The following is a 19,301-nucleotide window of genomic DNA, read 5'->3' as shown; positions in this document are numbered from 1 at the left end:
CTCCTTCCCTCGTCAAGGAAAGAGCCCCAAAGTCCCTAACATGTCTCATCATTCACACAGGCCCTCCATCTTAATCCCATTATTTCTCCTCATAGTCCCGTCTTCATCCCTCTCTCATGGAGCGCTAGTTTCTGAGGATCACCTCACATATTCTCTCCTCTCTCTCTCTCTCTCTCTCTCTCTCTCTCTCTCTCTCTCTCTCTCTCTCTCTCTCCTGTTTTCTCTTCTTATTTGTCCACTCCTGCTCCTTAGAGCTGTCTTCAGCAGCTAGAAGTGCAGGTGTTGAGGTTGGGACTAGCCTCCAGGCTCCCCTCTGGGCTCAGTGGTGGGGGTGAGAGAGGGGACTCCAAGGCCAAAGAAGGGGCCTGGGATAGAGGCGGTGCTGGAGATGTGACCTGGACTGGAGAAACTGAAGCTGGAGCAGTGGTTAAAGAGGAAGCTGGGGACAGTGGGACCACAGCACCTCCTCCTCCTCCCCCACCACCTCCTCTACCATCCCTTGAGTCCCTCTCTCGGAGCAAGTGGACCAGGGCGGCGTGCTGGGCACTGAGGGTGGCCGAGAGGTGGGCAGGCAGGGTGTTGAAGCCGGCGGTGAGCTGCTCCACCCGCGCCTCCAGGGACAGCATCTGGCGCTCCAAGTCCTCGCTGCGGTCATTGAGCTCCGACATGAGCTCATACATTACGCTCTGCATCTGTGAGAGGAGAGGAGAGAGGAGAGGAGAGGAGAGGAGAGGAGAAGAGAGGAGAGGAGAGTGGGAGATGACTCAGTGCACACAGAGTACTTCGAAGAAGGGAGACAGCTTGCAAATACGTAAACAGGAGTATAATAAGGCTCGCTTTAGTAAAGCTTGTTTAAAGAAAATTCTTTTGTATTGAATAAGCAGTCAGTGAAAGTAAAAGAGAGTGAAGTAAATGTGGAAAGAGGGCAAGCGCGAGGCTGGGGATGAGTGAGTAAGACACTGTGCAAGAGGAAAAAATGTCCAAGAGGGAGTAGAAGCTGGAGTGAAGAGGAGGCTGGAGGGAAATCTCTGTGTGGGCGTTATAACATTGTGAAGAAAGAGAGAATAAGAGACAGGAGAGAGAGGCTGAAAGGAAGGCCTTGTCCCTGCCTTGCACATCCCGGCCTCCGTAACCATGGTAAACGCACAAGTGGCCAATTGAGATGGAGTCATTGAGATGGCATAATTGCAAAATATTTGGTGCTAAAGGCAGTGCTTCTTGGAAAGAGACACACACACACACCCTCGCTCGATCGTTTTCCACCCTCTTATTCAAGTCTCCATCTCACTCCCTCTCCTCTCTCCTCTCTCTCTCTTTCACAATCACATACACACTCACACGCAGACACACACACACACACACACGTGTGCACTCACATTCTCACTCAGACACCCACACGGTAACAGAAAAACATGAGCACTCCCCTCCCTCCTCTCATTTCCTCCTCGCTCTCTCACTCAGTCATCCCTGTTTTAACACTTGTTCCGTTTGTTGCTAGGAGACACAAAGCCACATAAACGGGCAGGTCAGAACTGAAACGGAGGAATGTTTTGCTATATTTTGGGGGGCAAAGGCATGCTAGGTATGAAATACTAATCTGTACGATGTGTCTCACAAGTGTGTGTGTGTCTCACCTTTGAGAGGTCCACTAGTGTGTTGGCCTGATCGCTGAGTTTCCTCTGCTCCATTTTCACACTGCGTAATCTGCAAACACATACACACACGTTAAATACACACACACATAGACAGTTAAAACCCAGTAAATACACAGTAGCCGGTCCAGAGAGCTAATCCCCTCGGGTGTAGACAACAACAATGTGGAGCGGTCACCTTGCCTATTTCAGCTTTATTTCTACCTGCAGTGTGTCGCTTGATTTGAATGTCCACACACAGCGAGCACACAGTGTGCTGCTCTGAAACACTGTAATTTTGTATTGAAGGTGAAAGTGTACATACATTTAAAAGGTGCAATGTCTACAATATGGCCACCTGTCCGCTTACTGCTGCTCAATAAACTGTTCCAGCAATCTGCAGCTGCCGTTAGGCCATGCAGCTAGTAGCTCTATTAGCTGACTTGAGTCTGCCTGGAGTAGACCTGACATCATGACGGGAGTCACCGCAGCCAGGGCAATGGGGCTAACTGTGAACATGGCTGGACACCGGTCTCGGACTGGCAACAGCCTCTGAGACCAAAGGATGCTAGCTTGATGACAGGGGATAGAGTATGGAGGTGATTGTCAGTGTTACTGATGGAGACAGGCTGGGACATGAGAGGTGTGAAGTGGAAAAGAAGCGAGCAGGGGGCGAGGAGCAGGAATATTTTCTTACTTTTCTTACTCAGTGAATTGAGGATTTATTTTGACTAAATCAGAGGTGATTGTGGAAAGATTTATTTAGTGTCTCTTGACTTTGAAGGGAGTGTTTTTTACGATGAGGTAATAAGGCAATTAAGCTCGACATAGTTCAGTCAAAGAGATAAACTTGAATTCAGACAGTGTGCAGTTGTATTTTCTGTTTATAAGGAAATACGCCTAGAAATATTTACTTTCATGACATTTTGTGAGTTTATGTTGTTTATTTATTAGAGATAAAACTGGAATTGTGAAATGTAGCAAACTAGCCACCCCCATACATCCCCCAGCCGAAACTAAGGGGGCTATCGGAGTGGTATCACAAGACAGGATGGACCGAGGAAAGCTGGTTCGCATGCTAACTTCAGCAGACATCTCTGCGACACACTGTCGCTTCTTCACATTCTGTTGATGACTGAAATTCTGGCCATATCTTACACATTGTGCCTTCCGTGTTGAAATAAGACAGAGACCTTAAAGGTGCATTATGCAGTTTTGGGGGAAACATTTTAATCAGAAGAGAAAGATCTTTATTTACAGATTTTGTTATGCCTAACCAAATTAAATGAACAAAGTCTCTTCATTTCCATGACTGAATAAACTGAATGAAGAAAATGACAATTACATAATGTTTTACTTTGTTTATATGTTGCGGACCCTGCCAACTTTCTCTACACTTACTTCAAGCTAATTTTCCTCTGAGAACAGCTTGTTTATTCACTTATGGAAAAAATAAATATTTCTGAGTTGCAAATATTTAAATTCTGACTTTGAATTTCTTCTCCAAAAACTACAAAGCGCTCCTTTAAGATCTAGACTGTAAAGAACAGGATAGTTTTAATACCAAGAAACCTTCTCTTCTCTCCTACGGGGAAACAAACTTACAGGAACAAAATTTGACAAGATAAAATAAATCGTCTTTCTTCAGTCCAATTAAAAATAGAACCTGCCTGAATCTCAAACCACAATACAATAATTAGTGAACTGAAGGTCTAATCTGTGTTTTCATAAAACAAACCCGGTGGCTTCCGCCATTATAATGAAGCACAGACTGATTTTATGAGGCTGCAGACTCAGATGAACTTGTCTCCTTGTTACACGAACAGGTTTGGCCCAGGTTAAAAAGTACTCATATGCCCTAAAATGACCCTGCTACTGTGTTCACAGAGTCTCATCGACAGTCTTTATGTAACAATTAAAACAGCCTTAGGTCTCTTGACTCTCTTGGCTTTTGAAGGCACTTGTTAATGTTCTCCAGTCTAGACCGAATTGTTAAAAGATCAAAGAAGCAAGCAACAAAGACGAGCCACTTAATTGTAATGCTAGACAGTGGATATGCAAACATCTTAGAGTCAAACAACCTTTAACAAGACAGGCACCCTATTAAAATATAACTAAACAATGCATGATTAAGTTGTGCTGTATGTATCAACAACACTCCTCAGCAGAGATAATATGATGATCAGAGTCTCTAATAGTACACAATGCACTGATTATCCAGTCCCACAACTGTATTTGCCTGGTGTGAACTTGCCCTTTAGTAGATGATGATTCATTTTATGTGTGTGTGTGTGTGTGTGTGTGTGTGTGTGTGTGTGTGTATGTGTATGTGTGTGTGTGTGTGTGTGTAGGGATTCATGCACTTTATCCGATTATCAATCTGATTCAAACTGTGGGTGGATAGAAAGTACAGCTGATTTCAAAGGATAAGCTCAACTGCACTGTTTTGTACATGTGTGTGTGCTTGTGTGTGTGTGTGCGTGCGTGAGTGCAAGGTGTGGTCTCACTGATGTATAGCCTGGAGGAACTTCCGCTGGTGTTTGCGGACCCTGGAGTGGTCGATCTTCTTCATCAGCTTGGTGTGTTTGTAGATGAGCCAGGTTTCCCTCAGCACGTTAGCCGCTGCGTTCTTTATCTGCTCCCAGACGATCAACACACGCACAGACACACACACACACACACATTGTTAGCAACAGGTAGCCCTTGGCAACTGAAGCAGGCAACAGGTTTACCCACCCCTGTTCTCTTTCTCTTATTCCCTCCGTTCGCTATTGTCTCCCTGCAAAAGGAAAAACCAAACCATCGTTCTCTTCTTAGAGGCTGCCCTCATTCTCTCTGTCTTCTCCCTTCACACACCGGCTTGCTTGCCAGTGCCTTTCATAAACAGCTCGCTCCTTAGGGAGATTTGGCAATGAGAACCAACAGGAGTCTGTCCCTCATGCACACTCCTCTCTATTCTCTCTGTCTGTCTATAGGCTATGCCACATTATATCGTAGACCGACTCAAATGGACTGCATTATCTTGGCTGGTGGGAAGGAAGTCATTTACTTCAGTACCATTGCGGTTCATTAAAACCAGTGATATTCCATTTAATTATGACATTAACTGAAAGAAACAATGGCAGCGTTACTTGCTGCACTTAAACTAGCTGTCAAAAACAATCCTCATCCCGGCAGAAGAGACGTTGGGAGAACAAGCCATGGTAATGATGCTCAGCGCAGTCAATGGCAAGATGGTTATTTTTCTTCATCTTACTGGTCAGACAGGCTTCAGTTGTCTTTGTGGCTGCTGCGATTTAATAAAAAAAATCGTTCAAAATGTCAGGCTCCAGATTGATTTATGTGACACGGATCAGGCTTCTACTATATCAGTGTATTTCCATATCTGCATCTGTATGTTTCGTGCACTGTATATGCTTATAGGTTGCTATGTAATTACGACACAGGGGTATGACACCCAGCAAAAAAAAAAAAAGCGCGGGTGGATACCATAGAGAAGGCAGAAGGGAGAGAGAATCTGTAAGGACATAAATTGAATGAGAGACTTCAAAGAGATGCTGAGCACTGAACAAAGAACAATTATACCCCCGTCTGAGGAGCACAAAAGACCCCGGCAGCTTGGCTAATCAGCACCTATCCACCGCAGTCAAGGACTGCTCGCACGCATACACGCCTACACATACACACACGCAGACAAACACACTATTGGCTACAGATGAAGAGAGTAGGAGGCTCTGGGCCTTGCAGATGTGTTTTCAATGACACCGAGGAAGTCAAACCGAAATGAGCTAATCCAACATACTATGGATAATATACAAGACCCCTCGAGGAGATTGAGCCACACAGCCAACCAATCACTCTTAATGACAGTTAGCATCACAAATTTACGATTTCTTACCTTTATACAGCTTGTGAGCTGATAAGATATTCAAATATAGCACGCAAATCTCATGTGAATAAAGTTTAAAAAATATTAATGTTGAGTTCACACGCCATGACAAATGGGATTTGGATGTTATAGGGCTGGAGTGTGAGGTAAACCCTGCTATCCCATGTTTCTCCCTCTGAGCCTCATCTCCCAGTGTGTATCAATAGGATTACAGAACTCCCATCCATGTGGCTGGGACAGCACTGACAGAGCTGCAGAGATCCTGAAGAGGCATCGTCAAAATAAAGACAAGCTAGTACAGCAACCACTGCCACATTAATGTCAACATCACTCCTAATTTCTTGATTAGATAGCTTTTTAACCCTCCTGTTATCTTCAAATTTACTAAGTTTATGTGTTAGGTACTTTATGTCCCTTTGTTGACAACTTATATACGCTGCATGCATCCAAAATACCTCTTACACGGCTGGTAAAATGTGCAAATCAACATAAAATTGCACTGATTGGCCTGAAATCGGAAAGAAAGATCTTATTAATGTTTCAGTGGCTTCATTACAGAGCCCCAGGGTGGCGGGAGAAAGAGAGAAAACAAATATCCGGGCCACGTTTTACTACATCGAGTGCTGGAAATGCAATAGCAATGCACAGTACGAGAGATACAATTTGTTCCCAACTTTTTGAACCAGCTTTGTTTATCAGAGCATTGAGAAATGGGAAATGCTAATTCTGAAAGACTATGAGTTTTCAAACATTAACTACTGAGCAAAAAAATCTTTTAGGGAGGTTAAACATTAAAAATAACAGGAGGGTTACCATCAAATTTAATTCACAGGTACTTACATTGTTGGATATTTGCAACCAAGTGTCAGTGACAGTCAGGAAAAAGTTAATTTGTCCTGATTATGTGAGAACAAAACACACTTTCTCAAGTTCTAATCATGAGCCAGGTTACTGAAGAGCACATTTAATACCCCTCATATCTACAGGCCCACTGGTAAATTGATATGTCAAATGCTATTTATCGGCTGATTAATCATTGCAGGCTGAGTGAAATATGATGAACGATGGCATCTTGTGTCTGCCTGGCCGGCTCGCCGAGGAAGTTTTCACACAAACTTCCTGTCCAGCAGTGCAGAGGGAGCCTGTTGCACTGCTTCGGGCCATTTAATTAGATGATGCGAACGCTTCAGCCTTCATTCAAATCCTGGGAGCTGCTCCACATGCAAATAACAGGGAGTGGTGATACCACACTGTTTGTATCTTGCAGTTAATTCCCCACAACACCACTCAGTATTTTTCTTTCTCTCTCCTCCTGGGAGTTAATGTAGAAAACGGCGGCAAAGACGGCAACTCAACGTGAAGTGCAAAGAATACTCCACAAGAAACCAAACGACGGCAGCAGCAGCCATCCGCGGACCATATGGCTTGTACTTGGGTAATCATGTTGGGGCCATATGGCTGGTTTGGGTCAAATATCTGTTCTGGCTGCTCCCCTACATGGCACACCTTATGGCAGGTACAAGAGAAATCTGTTAAGGCAAGGGGTTCCCACACCTCAGCATGTTGGGTGGTTGATGACATATTGCTGAGTATGAATCAATCAGTATAAATAGATATATTTTTGAAATGTCATCACAGTTAATACGACCACATTATTAAAATAGCAGTAACAGCTCTTTTCAAATAAGCATGGACTCGAATATTAACATTTTGGTATCTAGAAAAACCAAAAAAATAGAATTGATTAGGCTCTGACACTTCATTTGTTGCTCGTAGAAGAAAAAAACGGCATTATTTCCATTCATTTTCCGTAGTGATGGAGACATTCGTCAGAGGATCAGCATCAGAGGGAAGAGCCGAGACGCCTGACCCCTGCCAACCCAGGAGAGCATTAATGACCTATGTATGCAATTGGTAATTATATGCTGTGGTGCTAGAGATTCAATGGTGTTTTCAAGGAGAGCACAAAACATAAACAAACAGGCCAATTACCTTGGCAACAACCTCCCATGTGGCAGCAGTGACACGTGGCCTAACCTGCTCTGACCTTCCCTTCACAGCCGGGGTGACAAAAGGAAAAGAGACAAGTCACACACACACACACGCACATGCGCGTGCACACACACACTAACATGGTCGCACATCCACGGATGCCCAAAAACAGAGACAGGACAGGAGAGGGATCACAGGACACTTCATCAAATTAAAATAATAACTGTCTTCTATTACTTGTATTCATTTTTTTGTCTCCTGAATGAGGTCATTTGTGAGAAAACATTCACAGCACACCACAGAGAACCTCTCATGAATGTAGACAGTGCACTCTGGTTAAATTGGTAAAAAAAAAAGTGAAAAACATCAGAGAGATGTGTAAATGCATTCAGTGAGTGTCAAATCAATTTCTGTCGCTGTCACAATACGTCCACACTAATAATGACGTGTCGGAGAATCAGTTATTTTTACCGTGCGGAGTGAAAGCTAGCTGCGTGGAAATCTTCGGGGGTCTAGATTGCTCCCATTTGGCTAGTGGTGTAAACATTGGAAGGCATTGCAGCACCTCCTCCTTGGCCGGAGCCCAGAGTGTACTCTCTGAATATTCAGGGCGGGTGAAGCTCTGAATATGCCACAGGGACTTATAAAAGTGCTCTGAATTAACCAATGGTCCGGAGTGGAGGCAGAATACACAGTCGGAGTGCAAATTTATAGAAATACCTCACATTTTCAACTATGGAACCCGACTTGAAAAGCTTGAAATAAGAGTACTGACCTCAGAAACACAAAGTTAGCCACATTCACAAGGTCAAGCCACTTTCTGCTTCAGCGAGTGGCATTTAATTGACATGGTAGTGCCATCCAAAGGAAGGAGACACCACTTAGCCTACTGTACAGTAAGTGTGTCCACTTTTTTCAGCGTCGAGGGCGCTCTTTGAATGTTCACGGCGACGTTCTGACTAGATAGACTTCAACAGTGCTCTGAAATAACCAATACTTCAGTATGGAGCCATGCACGCATGACAGCCTTTAAAACACACGTTGGATGGCCTGCATCAGGACAACAAGCCCTGATATCAAACATGAGCACTCACAACCTCACACACACCATCGACTAGGGGCTATGTCAACGGTTATTTAATTAACATCCGTGTTAATCCTATCAAAGGGTGGGGAACACTTCACTTCACTGAACACTGCATGAAAATGAACCCTGTGCATTGAACTTTGAATGATGATTTTAAAGCACATGATAAGGCTATAAGGACCTCGGCACCCAATCTGCACCACACAAGATTTCGACTTCAGTCCTGTCGGGCGTGTCTGAAAATCAGATCTGAGGATGAAAGCAGAGAAGACTCAAATGACGCAAAGTGAATATATTTTGAAGTATGTGTCAGACAGTGTCAACAACACCGCACGTATTCGGACTCAAAATGATCTGTCGAAGGAAATGTTTATTTTCCTGCGTGCTGGTGCAGAAGTTTGTTTGGTACTGCGTTGGGCACTGGTGAACAACCACACCCAACACATTTTCTTTACGACACGACACATGTAAAGATAAAGACAATGACATCAAACACAGATATTACCAGGAACACGGTTCACTGGCTGAGAGCTCTGCTGATTGACATTTAATTGACATTCTTGTTAAGACTTCAAAGGGAAGGAATCACCAATTCACTAATGTAGAAAGCCAGTGTATGTGCTTTAGTGTCTATATGTGTGTGTGCGCACACATATGAAGATGGCCGGATATAAAGTCTGTCGTTGCATTATTCATTACCAAGCCTTGAGTGATCGTACTCTCTTGTTACGATGATATGGCAGAGAATGGCCCCCGCCATGTAAATCAATGTGGATACAACAACTTCAATCACTGGTCTCTTAGTAATAGAGGGCAGGAGACAATTACCATCGCATAAACCGAAGACCCTTTGAAGGAAATGTCACCAAGCAGCATGCTGCATTGAGCTGAATGGAGCTGCTGTTTGGCACCTCCCTTACCTGACGACTGGCTTTGTTAAGACTGTGATTTATTGAATTTTGGAGGACAGTCACATTAAAATGTTTGGTATTCTTTTTTATCTAGATATGAATAAAATATGAAACGCAACAGTTTTTATCTATCTCAATGAATGGCGTTGCAATGGCTTATAAAGTTACAAAAAAACATTACTTTCAATTAGATTTTCAGGAACATGAGACTACAATTGCCAGGGGTTATGTGGAAAGATTGCAGAGTAGCTCAATTAATTTCAAAATCTAATTATGAGTTGATTTTGAATATATTCACATACTGTGGGCTATGTGTTTAACAGCAGAATTAACATACAAATAGGATTGCAAATTAATGTGAGGCTGAATCTTTAGTTTATTTACAGTCACAATAACCAGCTACGGTAATAAAACTGCACAGTGCAACCCTTCAACCAACCCGAGTCAGTTTTAGCAACACCATGAGCTAAAACTAATAAATAAATGCATTAACCATATGGCTTTTCCCACTGCAAATGGCACAAATATGACAGAAATGACTCCGTTTGTATGAGTAGCTTGAATGCAAAAGCTCAGGCTCGTTTTTCTTTGAGGCTACATGCTAATGCGAGCTCGCTGATATGCTAACGTACTAACATGTTCCTAACAATGCTTACATGCATTACATTAGGCCTTGACGTAAGTCCGAGACATTATAAGACAGGAGAGAAACCACTAAAAGCATTTTGAATGGAAAAGTGTGTAACGCCAGAGACGGCAATTGTAGGACACGATTCCCACCCCTCTGCAAAAGCTAATCATCTGTTTTACATCAGCCAAAAGCCAAGATTGCTGCCTAAAAGGACTTTGGCATAATGTTTAATGTGCTAACCATAGCATGCTAACATTTACTGAGGTGAATATCTGTACAAAATTCAACGGCAATCCATCCATCAGTCAAGATATTTAACTAAAAGCCAAAGATGTCAACTTGTTGGTGGTGCTATTGAAAAAGTCAGGGGATCACTGAAGTGATTAGATATGGTACATGCTCTGGGGAACAAAAAATAGCTTAATAAATGTCATGGCAATCAATCTAAAAGTTGTAGAAATGTTTAAGTCTAGTCCAAAGTGTCCGATGATTCAAGTTCACTTGGGGGTACATCAAACACAAAAGCCTGGGAACAACCACTTTACATGGCCAGCTGAATTCAAGATCTTTTCTACATCTACACACACACACACACACACACACACACACACACACACACACACACACACACACACACACACACACACACGATCACACTGTTCAAGGTGCTAAATGTCTTGTGAAAACAGACTGTCTCTGACCTGGTCAGAGCCTTTCAGGAAGACAAGGTGAGAGCCCGGCTCCGATAGAGTCTGTTTGGCGTCTCTGTCCATATTTTATCCACACTGAAATTATTGATCTTTCCACCCCATTCAGTCACCCAGATACCCTGCTGCCATAATGTACCCTACATATTTGATATGGGAGCTATTTTTAAAACTTGCAGTCTTTCAACTGTATGAAAAATTGAAAAGGAGCGATGGAGGGAGGGTATGAAAGATGGAGGGAAGAAGACATGGAGGTGGCAAGGACGAAGTGAAAGAGGGGGGAGAAGAGGGACGGTGACAGAAAGACAGAGAGAGGGAAAGGGATTTACTGTAAGAGAGACAAATGTCAGAGGAGAGGGGCGGTGGGCGGGTTGGAGGGGAGGCCATGAGGCAGGAGAAAGATCGGAGTGGAGAGAAAGAGAGAGACGGTAAGTGAGGGAGCAGAACAGAGAGGGCGAGAAAGAGATGACCTTTTATTGCCTTCGCTCAGTCAAATAACATGGCACACTGTCACAACAATACAGGGTGATAATGTTGGGGAGGGTAAAGGAGGGGCAGTGAAAGGACAAGCTGTTTTACCGGCCTCTCAACAACCTTGTCTTCAACCCCAAAGCAATATGAAAAATATAGTACAAAATCACCCAAAGGAGGACAAAACATCAAACCTGTGTTTTTTATAAATTACAGGTCTGTTAGGGTAAGAACCTTGGCGCATGCAAAAAATTTGTGCTCCCCTTTAGGAATTACAGTTTTGCTTGTTTTACACTCATTCACACCACACAAGCCTACACACCCTCTTGGTGAGCTGCGTGTCCATCATGAAGTTGTGTACGTGTTTCTCGGCCTTGGTCAGCTCCAGCTTCCTGGCTACCACAGCAACCACCAGCGCCGTACAGCCTGCACCCTGAGAGAGAAGAGGGAGGGAAGGAGGGAGGGAGGGTGGAGGAGGAGGAGGAGAAAACAGAGCACTGAGTGAGTCAGTAAAGAGGAGGAATTGGTAAATCGGTGGCTTTTTGGCCGGGGAATTAGCCCAGATGATTGAAGGGAGCGAGGACAAATATGAGGATGGGAGACGCGCGACAGAAGGAGAAGTGAATGGGAGAGAGGAGAGGATTAAGAGGGATAGCTCTGTTCCAGATCCACATTTCCTCATGTCGAGAGGAAAGCCAAGTCTATTTTCACTTCCAATCCATCTGGTGTGAGATCCGTTCTATATCGCTTCTATATGTAGCCGAAAAATATTCCCCCTTATAGATGAGAAAAACATCAGAGATTGGCACTACCTAATTTCATTTAATTAGATGCTGTCAATCTGAATTACATGGTGTCAGTCTTCTTCTGTCACAGGAGGCTCCAGGCCTGCAGGAAGTGTAAAAGTGTAAAACACAGACCGGTTTGTCTGTATTCCAGCTCGGCCCACATGGGACATATGGCAAATTCATTTGGGGGAGAGTGACGGCAGTCTCTCAACCAGGAAGACATGCTTGAGAAGAGAAGAAGAGCAGGAACACAGGGAGGAAGACAGACTTAATTAACTTTCAGATTAGACACTGTCTTCAATGGGGCTGCTGAGTGCTCGCAGGTTCCTCTGAAGGGGCAGGAAAAAAGGGAGAGAAAGGAAGAGAAGATAAAGGGAGTGCAGAGCTATGAGTAAATATAAATGGGAGAGGAAGGAAACACAGAGAGGGATGAATGAAGGCGAGGCGCGGGTGTGTGCGCAGGCTGGGAGGAGAGAAAGATGGAGAAGAAGGCAATGTTAATGAGGTCACATATCTCCTGATAAGTAATGAATTAAGATTAAGAGTGTTTAATGAAAATGTATGAGTGCTCTTCCTTCCTGCTTTGCGAGCGTGTGCATCTCACAGTGGGAGAGGACGAGAGAGTAAAAGAGATATAACATGAGTGAGTTCGAGAGCGAGAGCGAGGGAGCATGCAACATTTTCTGAAGCGTGTAGGAAATAGCCAAGACTCCGTCGTGCACGCTCCGGGACGATAAGACAGGTTTGCCGAAAATAACTTTGGCTGGACTCAGTAAAATGTAACGCACTAACACAGCATTAGTGCCCACGTCTATACACTCATCCACTCTATTTGTGTTTATTCAACAACTATGAATAAAATATGATGAAAACCGATGGAAAACCCTTAGAGCATTCATACATGTCTGTGCTTTAGGAAGAAGAGCCCTCGACGAACAGTACAGTATGTACAAGTGCAGCGCAGAAGTGCACGTACCCAGCTGTGTGTATGTGTGAGCTGGTGTGTTCAAAATTGTCCTCTTCGGTCAGAAACAGTGGGGTGCTGATTGGTTTGTCAAGGCAGGCGATGTGCTGGTGAGTGAGTGTGTGTGTGTGTATGTGAGTTTGTTTGTGTATACGCCTGCATCCATTTGATTTCAGCAGGGTTCCCTGTGCAATCTCCACAGAGTGACACGGCTGATGATGGCTGCGCCGCTGTGATTTGTTTCATACGCCTGGGTGTTTCCCTCGCTTCCTCCACCACAGCGCAGCCATCAACGTAGCTGTCAGAGAAAAGGGGGGAATCACCCATCTGTGCCTCTGTGCAACATCCTCACACACTCCAGGTTAAAACAACGACATCTCCTCAGCTTCATGTACGGGCAGAGGAAAACAGTTCCCCCCGAGCGGGTCAGCAGGAGGAATTGGGGGACGATGTTCAACACACAAAAAATGATAAATTTAATTTGCTCAATTAGTGCGCACAACACAAGCACTTAGAGACAGACAAAAACACATAATAGGTTTGAAATGGCAGCTACTTTGCATCTCTTTAACCCGACGACCCATCCAGAGCTACAGTATATCAAGAGGCTGCAGTAGATGGAAGGCAAACAAAAACACAAACTCACATGGGCACCACAACACTTTAACCCCCTCCCTTCTCCATTTGACACTTCTATGCATCACGTAAACATTTGAGTTTATAACGCAATATAATGTAGTTAAATCCAGATATAAGAATATATAAATTCAAAATCGGCTTTTATTGGCCAAAGAATTTGACTCTGGTTTACAAAGCACTCAGTGTACTACACAGAAACAGACATACGACGAGAAACAAGGACAGAAAGAACTGAACAAATAATTCAAAGGTACAGAATAAAGGATGGTGAATGGTACAGGACAGAAATGTACAGTAGTATGTGCAAAGAAAGTGTATATACAGTATATTAAAAACACCATTGGCCAACACTGTAAAAAGAAGAAATATATGTGATTTTACTTAAGTATAGTGTGGGATCATGGGAGTTGTTGTCTTCACAGTTAAACAACCATCACTGCAGATGAAAATCTATCTGACTTGACGCCGGCACGGATGAGGTCATGTATTAAAGTTATGTTTAGTCACGTTGGCCGACTTTTGCAGTCAAAGCTCCTCAGTTTTGGAGCTCCCTGCCAAGGGGCTTGAAGAACCAGTGACGTATTTTGAATCAGTTTTTTTAAAAATGTACCTTTACACAAAAACCTTTTTCAAATTCTAGCACCTTGTTCTACTGCCAACACGTCTTATCTGTTTTATTATCAGTATTCATCTTTATTGTTGGGGGTTTTTATTCCACTTTTTGGATTTTCAATTGCTTGTTTTTATTTGCCTCAGTCTGTATGTTTCAAGCTTGTAAGGCACTGTTCAATTTTATTTTAAAACTGCTGTATGAATACAGCAATTTCTTCTTCTTCTTCTTGTTCTTCTTCTACTTTTCCTTGTTGTTGTTGTTGTTGTTCTTTTTTCTTCTTCCTCTGATAATAATAATAATTATTAGATGTATAGGATTCTGTTACAGTGTGTTATAAGCCATTTATTAAATATTTATACAGCTTATATATAGAGGGTTAAAGTAAAGAGCATACTAACATACATGAATGAGGAACTTAAATAGACACATGCATGCATACATTACAACAACATACACCCTTTGCTGTATAGAATAATAAAGACTACACACACACATACAGACTGACACCTGGCACACCCCCAGGTAGCCTCGGGGCAGTGGTATATTCCAACACTGTTGGCCTTCATGTGTTGTCATAGTAACAAAGGCGAGAATTTCTCCTATAGAAACTCATTACAATAATTCTCAACCAAGAAAAATAAATAAATAATAACCCTGTTCTCTGCCCTCCACTTGTCACCCCTGCCACGAGCCTCACCTTTCTGCGTCCACCTGCATACTCACCGTTTCTCTGATGATCAACGAAAAAAATAACCCACTCTGAACACTCTGAAGTGTGTGTTTGTGACAGGAGAGGAGAGTGTGTGTGGGAGTCACACAAAGAGTGTGTGTCAAGCTCTGTGTCAGTGTTTGTGTGGAGGATGCAGTCTGTAACACTGGGCCTGGGACGTTCTGTATCCAACCCCCTGGTTTGCGTCTTTGTGTGTGTGTGTGTTAACATTATAGTAAGAGTTGTACTCTAAAACACAAGTTGGATGATTCACTCAGCAAATGGGGGGTCTGTGTGTGTATGTGTGTGTGTGTGTGTGTGCATGAGTGTGTTTATTCACACATCTAATGGACTATACAGTGAGGAAAGTAGGTGAGCTGGCAGATACAACGAGGCTGGACAGACACAGTGAGGATGAGGTAATACACATGCAGTATCTCAGTTCTACACGGAGAATATTGGACTTGCTCGAGTTTCTCGGAGACGTTTCACCTCTGAGTTTGAAACTCAGGACTAACATGTGACCTGCAGGGTTTAAAGCCCGCGACACCTCACTAGTTGGTTAGAACCGAAGAAGCCTCTTGGACGAGAGGTGAAACATCTTGAAGAAACTCCGTCAAGTCCATTTGCCACTGTGTAGCACTCAGATACACCATGACCTGGATGACTGAGAAGCTTCACCAACAGTACGCATGCAGGTATCTGAAAGTTTTGGGGAAGTAGCTAGTGAGAAATAAAGATGCCAAAATCCTCTGTGTGACCCTAGTAGATGATTCAGATCATGATCTTATTTTCCCGTGTTGGTGTTTGTTCCTGGCTCATAATAATTAATGTTGCTCCGGGCGCATGGGAGAAATTGTCCTTTATAAAACGTGGTTAATGTTGTGAAAGGGTCTATTTGAAAGGACCAGTGTGTAGGATTTAGTATAATCCAAATAATTCAGAAGGCTCTCTCTCAAAACAAGGGTTTGTTTTGTCCATCCTGGGCTACTGTTGGTGGTGCAACATGGCAGACCTGAGAAAGGAAGGTTTACTGGCGATCCAGTAACTTACTGTGGAAAATACTTAAGGACTGTTTTTGAGAGATATGTCTGTAGGCTTTCTAAGTCGCTCTCTTGCATCTTAAGGCACCTTCACACGTCAACACTCAGCCATTGTGGTTGCTGCTTGACTGTGGGCGCACTCAGCTCAGACCTAAATGGAAGATTGCTGCGGTGATGGATATGGAAATGAAATGCTTTTTTAGCAGCTTATTATTTTCTTGATGAAACAAAAACAGTTCAGAAACTCTGCTCTTTGTTTTGCCAGTGGTCCCATTATCTTACCATGTAACTTGACTGTCCTGAGGACTCTTTACGGACGCTTTTTAAAATGTTAAGTGGTGCTCTTATTTTGTATGAGCACACTGGCTCTACATTTCACCCACTTTAACAAGCTCAACTACCCTACTGGCATTATCTCTATGGGTAAAACCTTGTGCACAATTATTCTCTCAGGTTTTAAAATCCATCAAAATCCTCATTCAGGCCTCCTTCATCTTTTTGAGAAACACATTGATAATGTAGTGCTTAATGCATTGCAGGACTCTGTGATATTATTACATAATTTGTTTAAAAAACAGCTTCATCCCCAACTCAGGTGAGCACCCACTGTGCAGTGACTTTCAGCTTTTCATCTGAACATAGTCTACTCTTACTCAAAGTGCTCTCCCCCTTGGCAACAAAAAAAAAAACATGCAGCACACTGTGTCCTATGAGAGAAGTACTCCCAGGTAACACATTATCATATTTTGAGTCCTAATTTCTTATAAAAATCAACCACAGCCACCACACTTATTAGCACATTTAATTTGAGATAACCTGACATTTAGCTGTAGAGCTATTAAGACATTTTCATTTTCTTGCATTTGAAAAGACACTAATTTCCTCCAGTCATTCAGAGCAGCAAATGTTAAAGTGTTAGCATGGTGTCGTGTCTGCATCCAGACTACAAAATGAGTTGAGTAATTGGGCAAATTTAAAAAAAACTTGTAGTTGTTCCTTTAAACAAAAGAACGGTAGAGATGTAGAGGAGAAGGGCCAGTGTGACAAAGCAGAGACAGAAAATGAGACAAAGAAAGAAGAAGAATGACAGAAGAGGAGGGGAGGACACCTGTGAAGTGAAGCAAAGAGAGGAGCAGTCGGCAGCTTAAACACTCATACCAACAGATGGACGGCAGATAGAAATAAACACATGGCCTCGGGGAAGGAGAGACGGACAGAGAGGAAAAGAGAGATGGAGGGATAAATAGAAAGAGAGAGACTGAACGAGAGAGTGAGGTAGATAGTGCTACAAGGAAAAGAGAGAGAGAGAGAGAGAGAGAGAGAGAGAGAGAGTGGGAGGACACGGCACACTGAAAGGTGGGACCTTCATTATGTAATGAGGACAGACATGGGAATAACACACACACACACACACACACACACACACACACACACACACACACACACACACACACACACACACACACACACACAAGCACACAAAAACACTAACATGCTCTTGTTTGCACGCCTACGCACCCAAAACACACAGAGGCACAGATGCAAGCTAATTCAGGGAGGATTGCCCAAATTACACAAATGGCAGAATTTCTCTCGCAAATGACAGAATGCTCTCTAATCTTCTGACCTTTGAACGAGGCGAGGACAGCACCGTGGGGGAGGGAGAGCGAGGGGGGAGAAAGGGGAGAGAGGAGAGGAGGAGGGGGTGTTATCCACTGACCATGATTCCTGTGAGCAGACAGACTCCTTTGCCACAGTAGGTGTGAGGGACCATGTCTCCATAGCCGATGGACAGGAATGTGATGGAGATAAGCCACATGGCTCCCAGGAAGTTACTGGTCACATCCTGGGCATCATGATACCTAAAAAGAAATAGAATCCGTGTTCAGAGGATAAAGCCAGTCAACGGTAAAAGATAAAAATAATAATAAAGAAAATACAAAAAATCATAACGGGCCCACTGGTCCTGTCTGCAAATGTGGGCGTCAAACCGAAAACACGCGTCCTTCAATTTCACCTGACACAGAACATAACACATAACTGCAGCTCTTGCCTCCATCATTCCTGTAATATGCACAACACTGTTGCCATAGCAACCAAACCCGGTGCAGATCTGAAACAAAGTTTCCCCCCCCAAAGAAAAATAACAGAGAAACGGAAATGTATCGCCTCGGATGTTAGCATCAGATATATTTGCTCTCTGTGTTTTAAGCAGTTCAATTGAAATTTTTGATGTTTTTTTCCCCCCATTTGTTAGTTTGGTTTGGAGATGCGGCGAAATACCAGTTAAACTTGGATGGAGACCAAACAACGGCTTTCCAGCAGACAGGCCATGATGCATTTAATCAAGCTTATTAACCAACTGTGATTCTCCCAGATTTCCTTGGTAATCTCGAAAGCATCTGAGCACATCAAAAAGGGATGGCCACTTCTTGCCTTCCTCTTGATCTCACATCAATAACATTACACGACTCACAAAATCAATTAATGTTATCATTATCAATCTTTAAATGTAAGTCGGCAATTTGATTTACACTTTGAAACAGTGAGACCGCAAGGTCAGTGGTTACTTCATATCCTCTCCTGGTTTTATATAATGTCAGATAAATGGCTAAAAAAAAGACCTGCAACGTGTGAAAAAAGGACGGGAACATTGCTGTTTAACCTTGTGTTTAGCATTTATAAGCAGTGAATAAACGATTAATAATAAACAGTTTAAAACACATTATCATATGTATTCAGTATTAATTAATGCACACCTGCGTTTGTCACATCATACATTGATGCCATGATCACCACGGGCACATCACACTGTATACAGTCACATCTTAGGTTAGTTAATTTTAGCAAAACACTGCCTAACTAGCTAGCTAACGTTTAGTGGTTAGCTTACATTATATCAAGAGGAGTTAGCCTAATGCCAGATCACCAACGTCAGCTAGGTTGATAAAGTCTCCTAATTTCTGTGGTAACGTTAAAAGATTTGATAAAGGACAGCTGAGGTTGGTTGCTGACGTATTTTTAAGATGCTTGAATAAGTGATCTTTAAAAGTATTAGTATGTACACTTTATTATCTTTGGACATAAACCAAAGTCAAAGTCAAACTATTCCTTAAAGAATTTTATTTTTTAATTAATTGTAAAAAATTAACTTTCAGGCTCAACATGTCTTTATGAGTTTTTTTTTAGAATTTTTTTAAATGCCTGATAACACACTATCAGGATT

At 42.9% G+C, this 19,301-nt stretch overlaps 1 protein-coding gene across 1 annotated transcript in view; it reads right to left on the bottom strand.

Moving 5' to 3' along the window:
• Positions 1–260: 260 nt before the first annotated feature.
• The window catches only part of kcnn3 (potassium intermediate/small conductance calcium-activated channel, subfamily N, member 3), a 48,357-nt gene continuing 29,316 nt past the window's right edge, over positions 261–19,301 (bottom strand). The window contains exons 5-9 of the mRNA XM_073485744.1: positions 17,796–17,937; positions 11,642–11,752; positions 4,139–4,266; positions 1,635–1,704; positions 261–692 (exon numbers count right to left, since the gene is read on the bottom strand). Coding sequence (XP_073341845.1) covers positions 261–692; positions 1,635–1,704; positions 4,139–4,266; positions 11,642–11,752; positions 17,796–17,937 — 883 coding nt within the window. The remainder of the gene's footprint in view (positions 693–1,634; positions 1,705–4,138; positions 4,267–11,641; positions 11,753–17,795; positions 17,938–19,301) is intronic.

The sequence above is a fragment of the Pagrus major genome, chromosome 17, assembly GCF_040436345.1.
Source record: "Pagrus major chromosome 17, Pma_NU_1.0".
NCBI classification, from domain to species: domain Eukaryota; kingdom Metazoa; phylum Chordata; class Actinopteri; order Spariformes; family Sparidae; genus Pagrus; species Pagrus major.
Note: the sequence above shows the minus strand (reverse complement) of the source record. Positions and strands in the feature narration are given on the sequence as shown.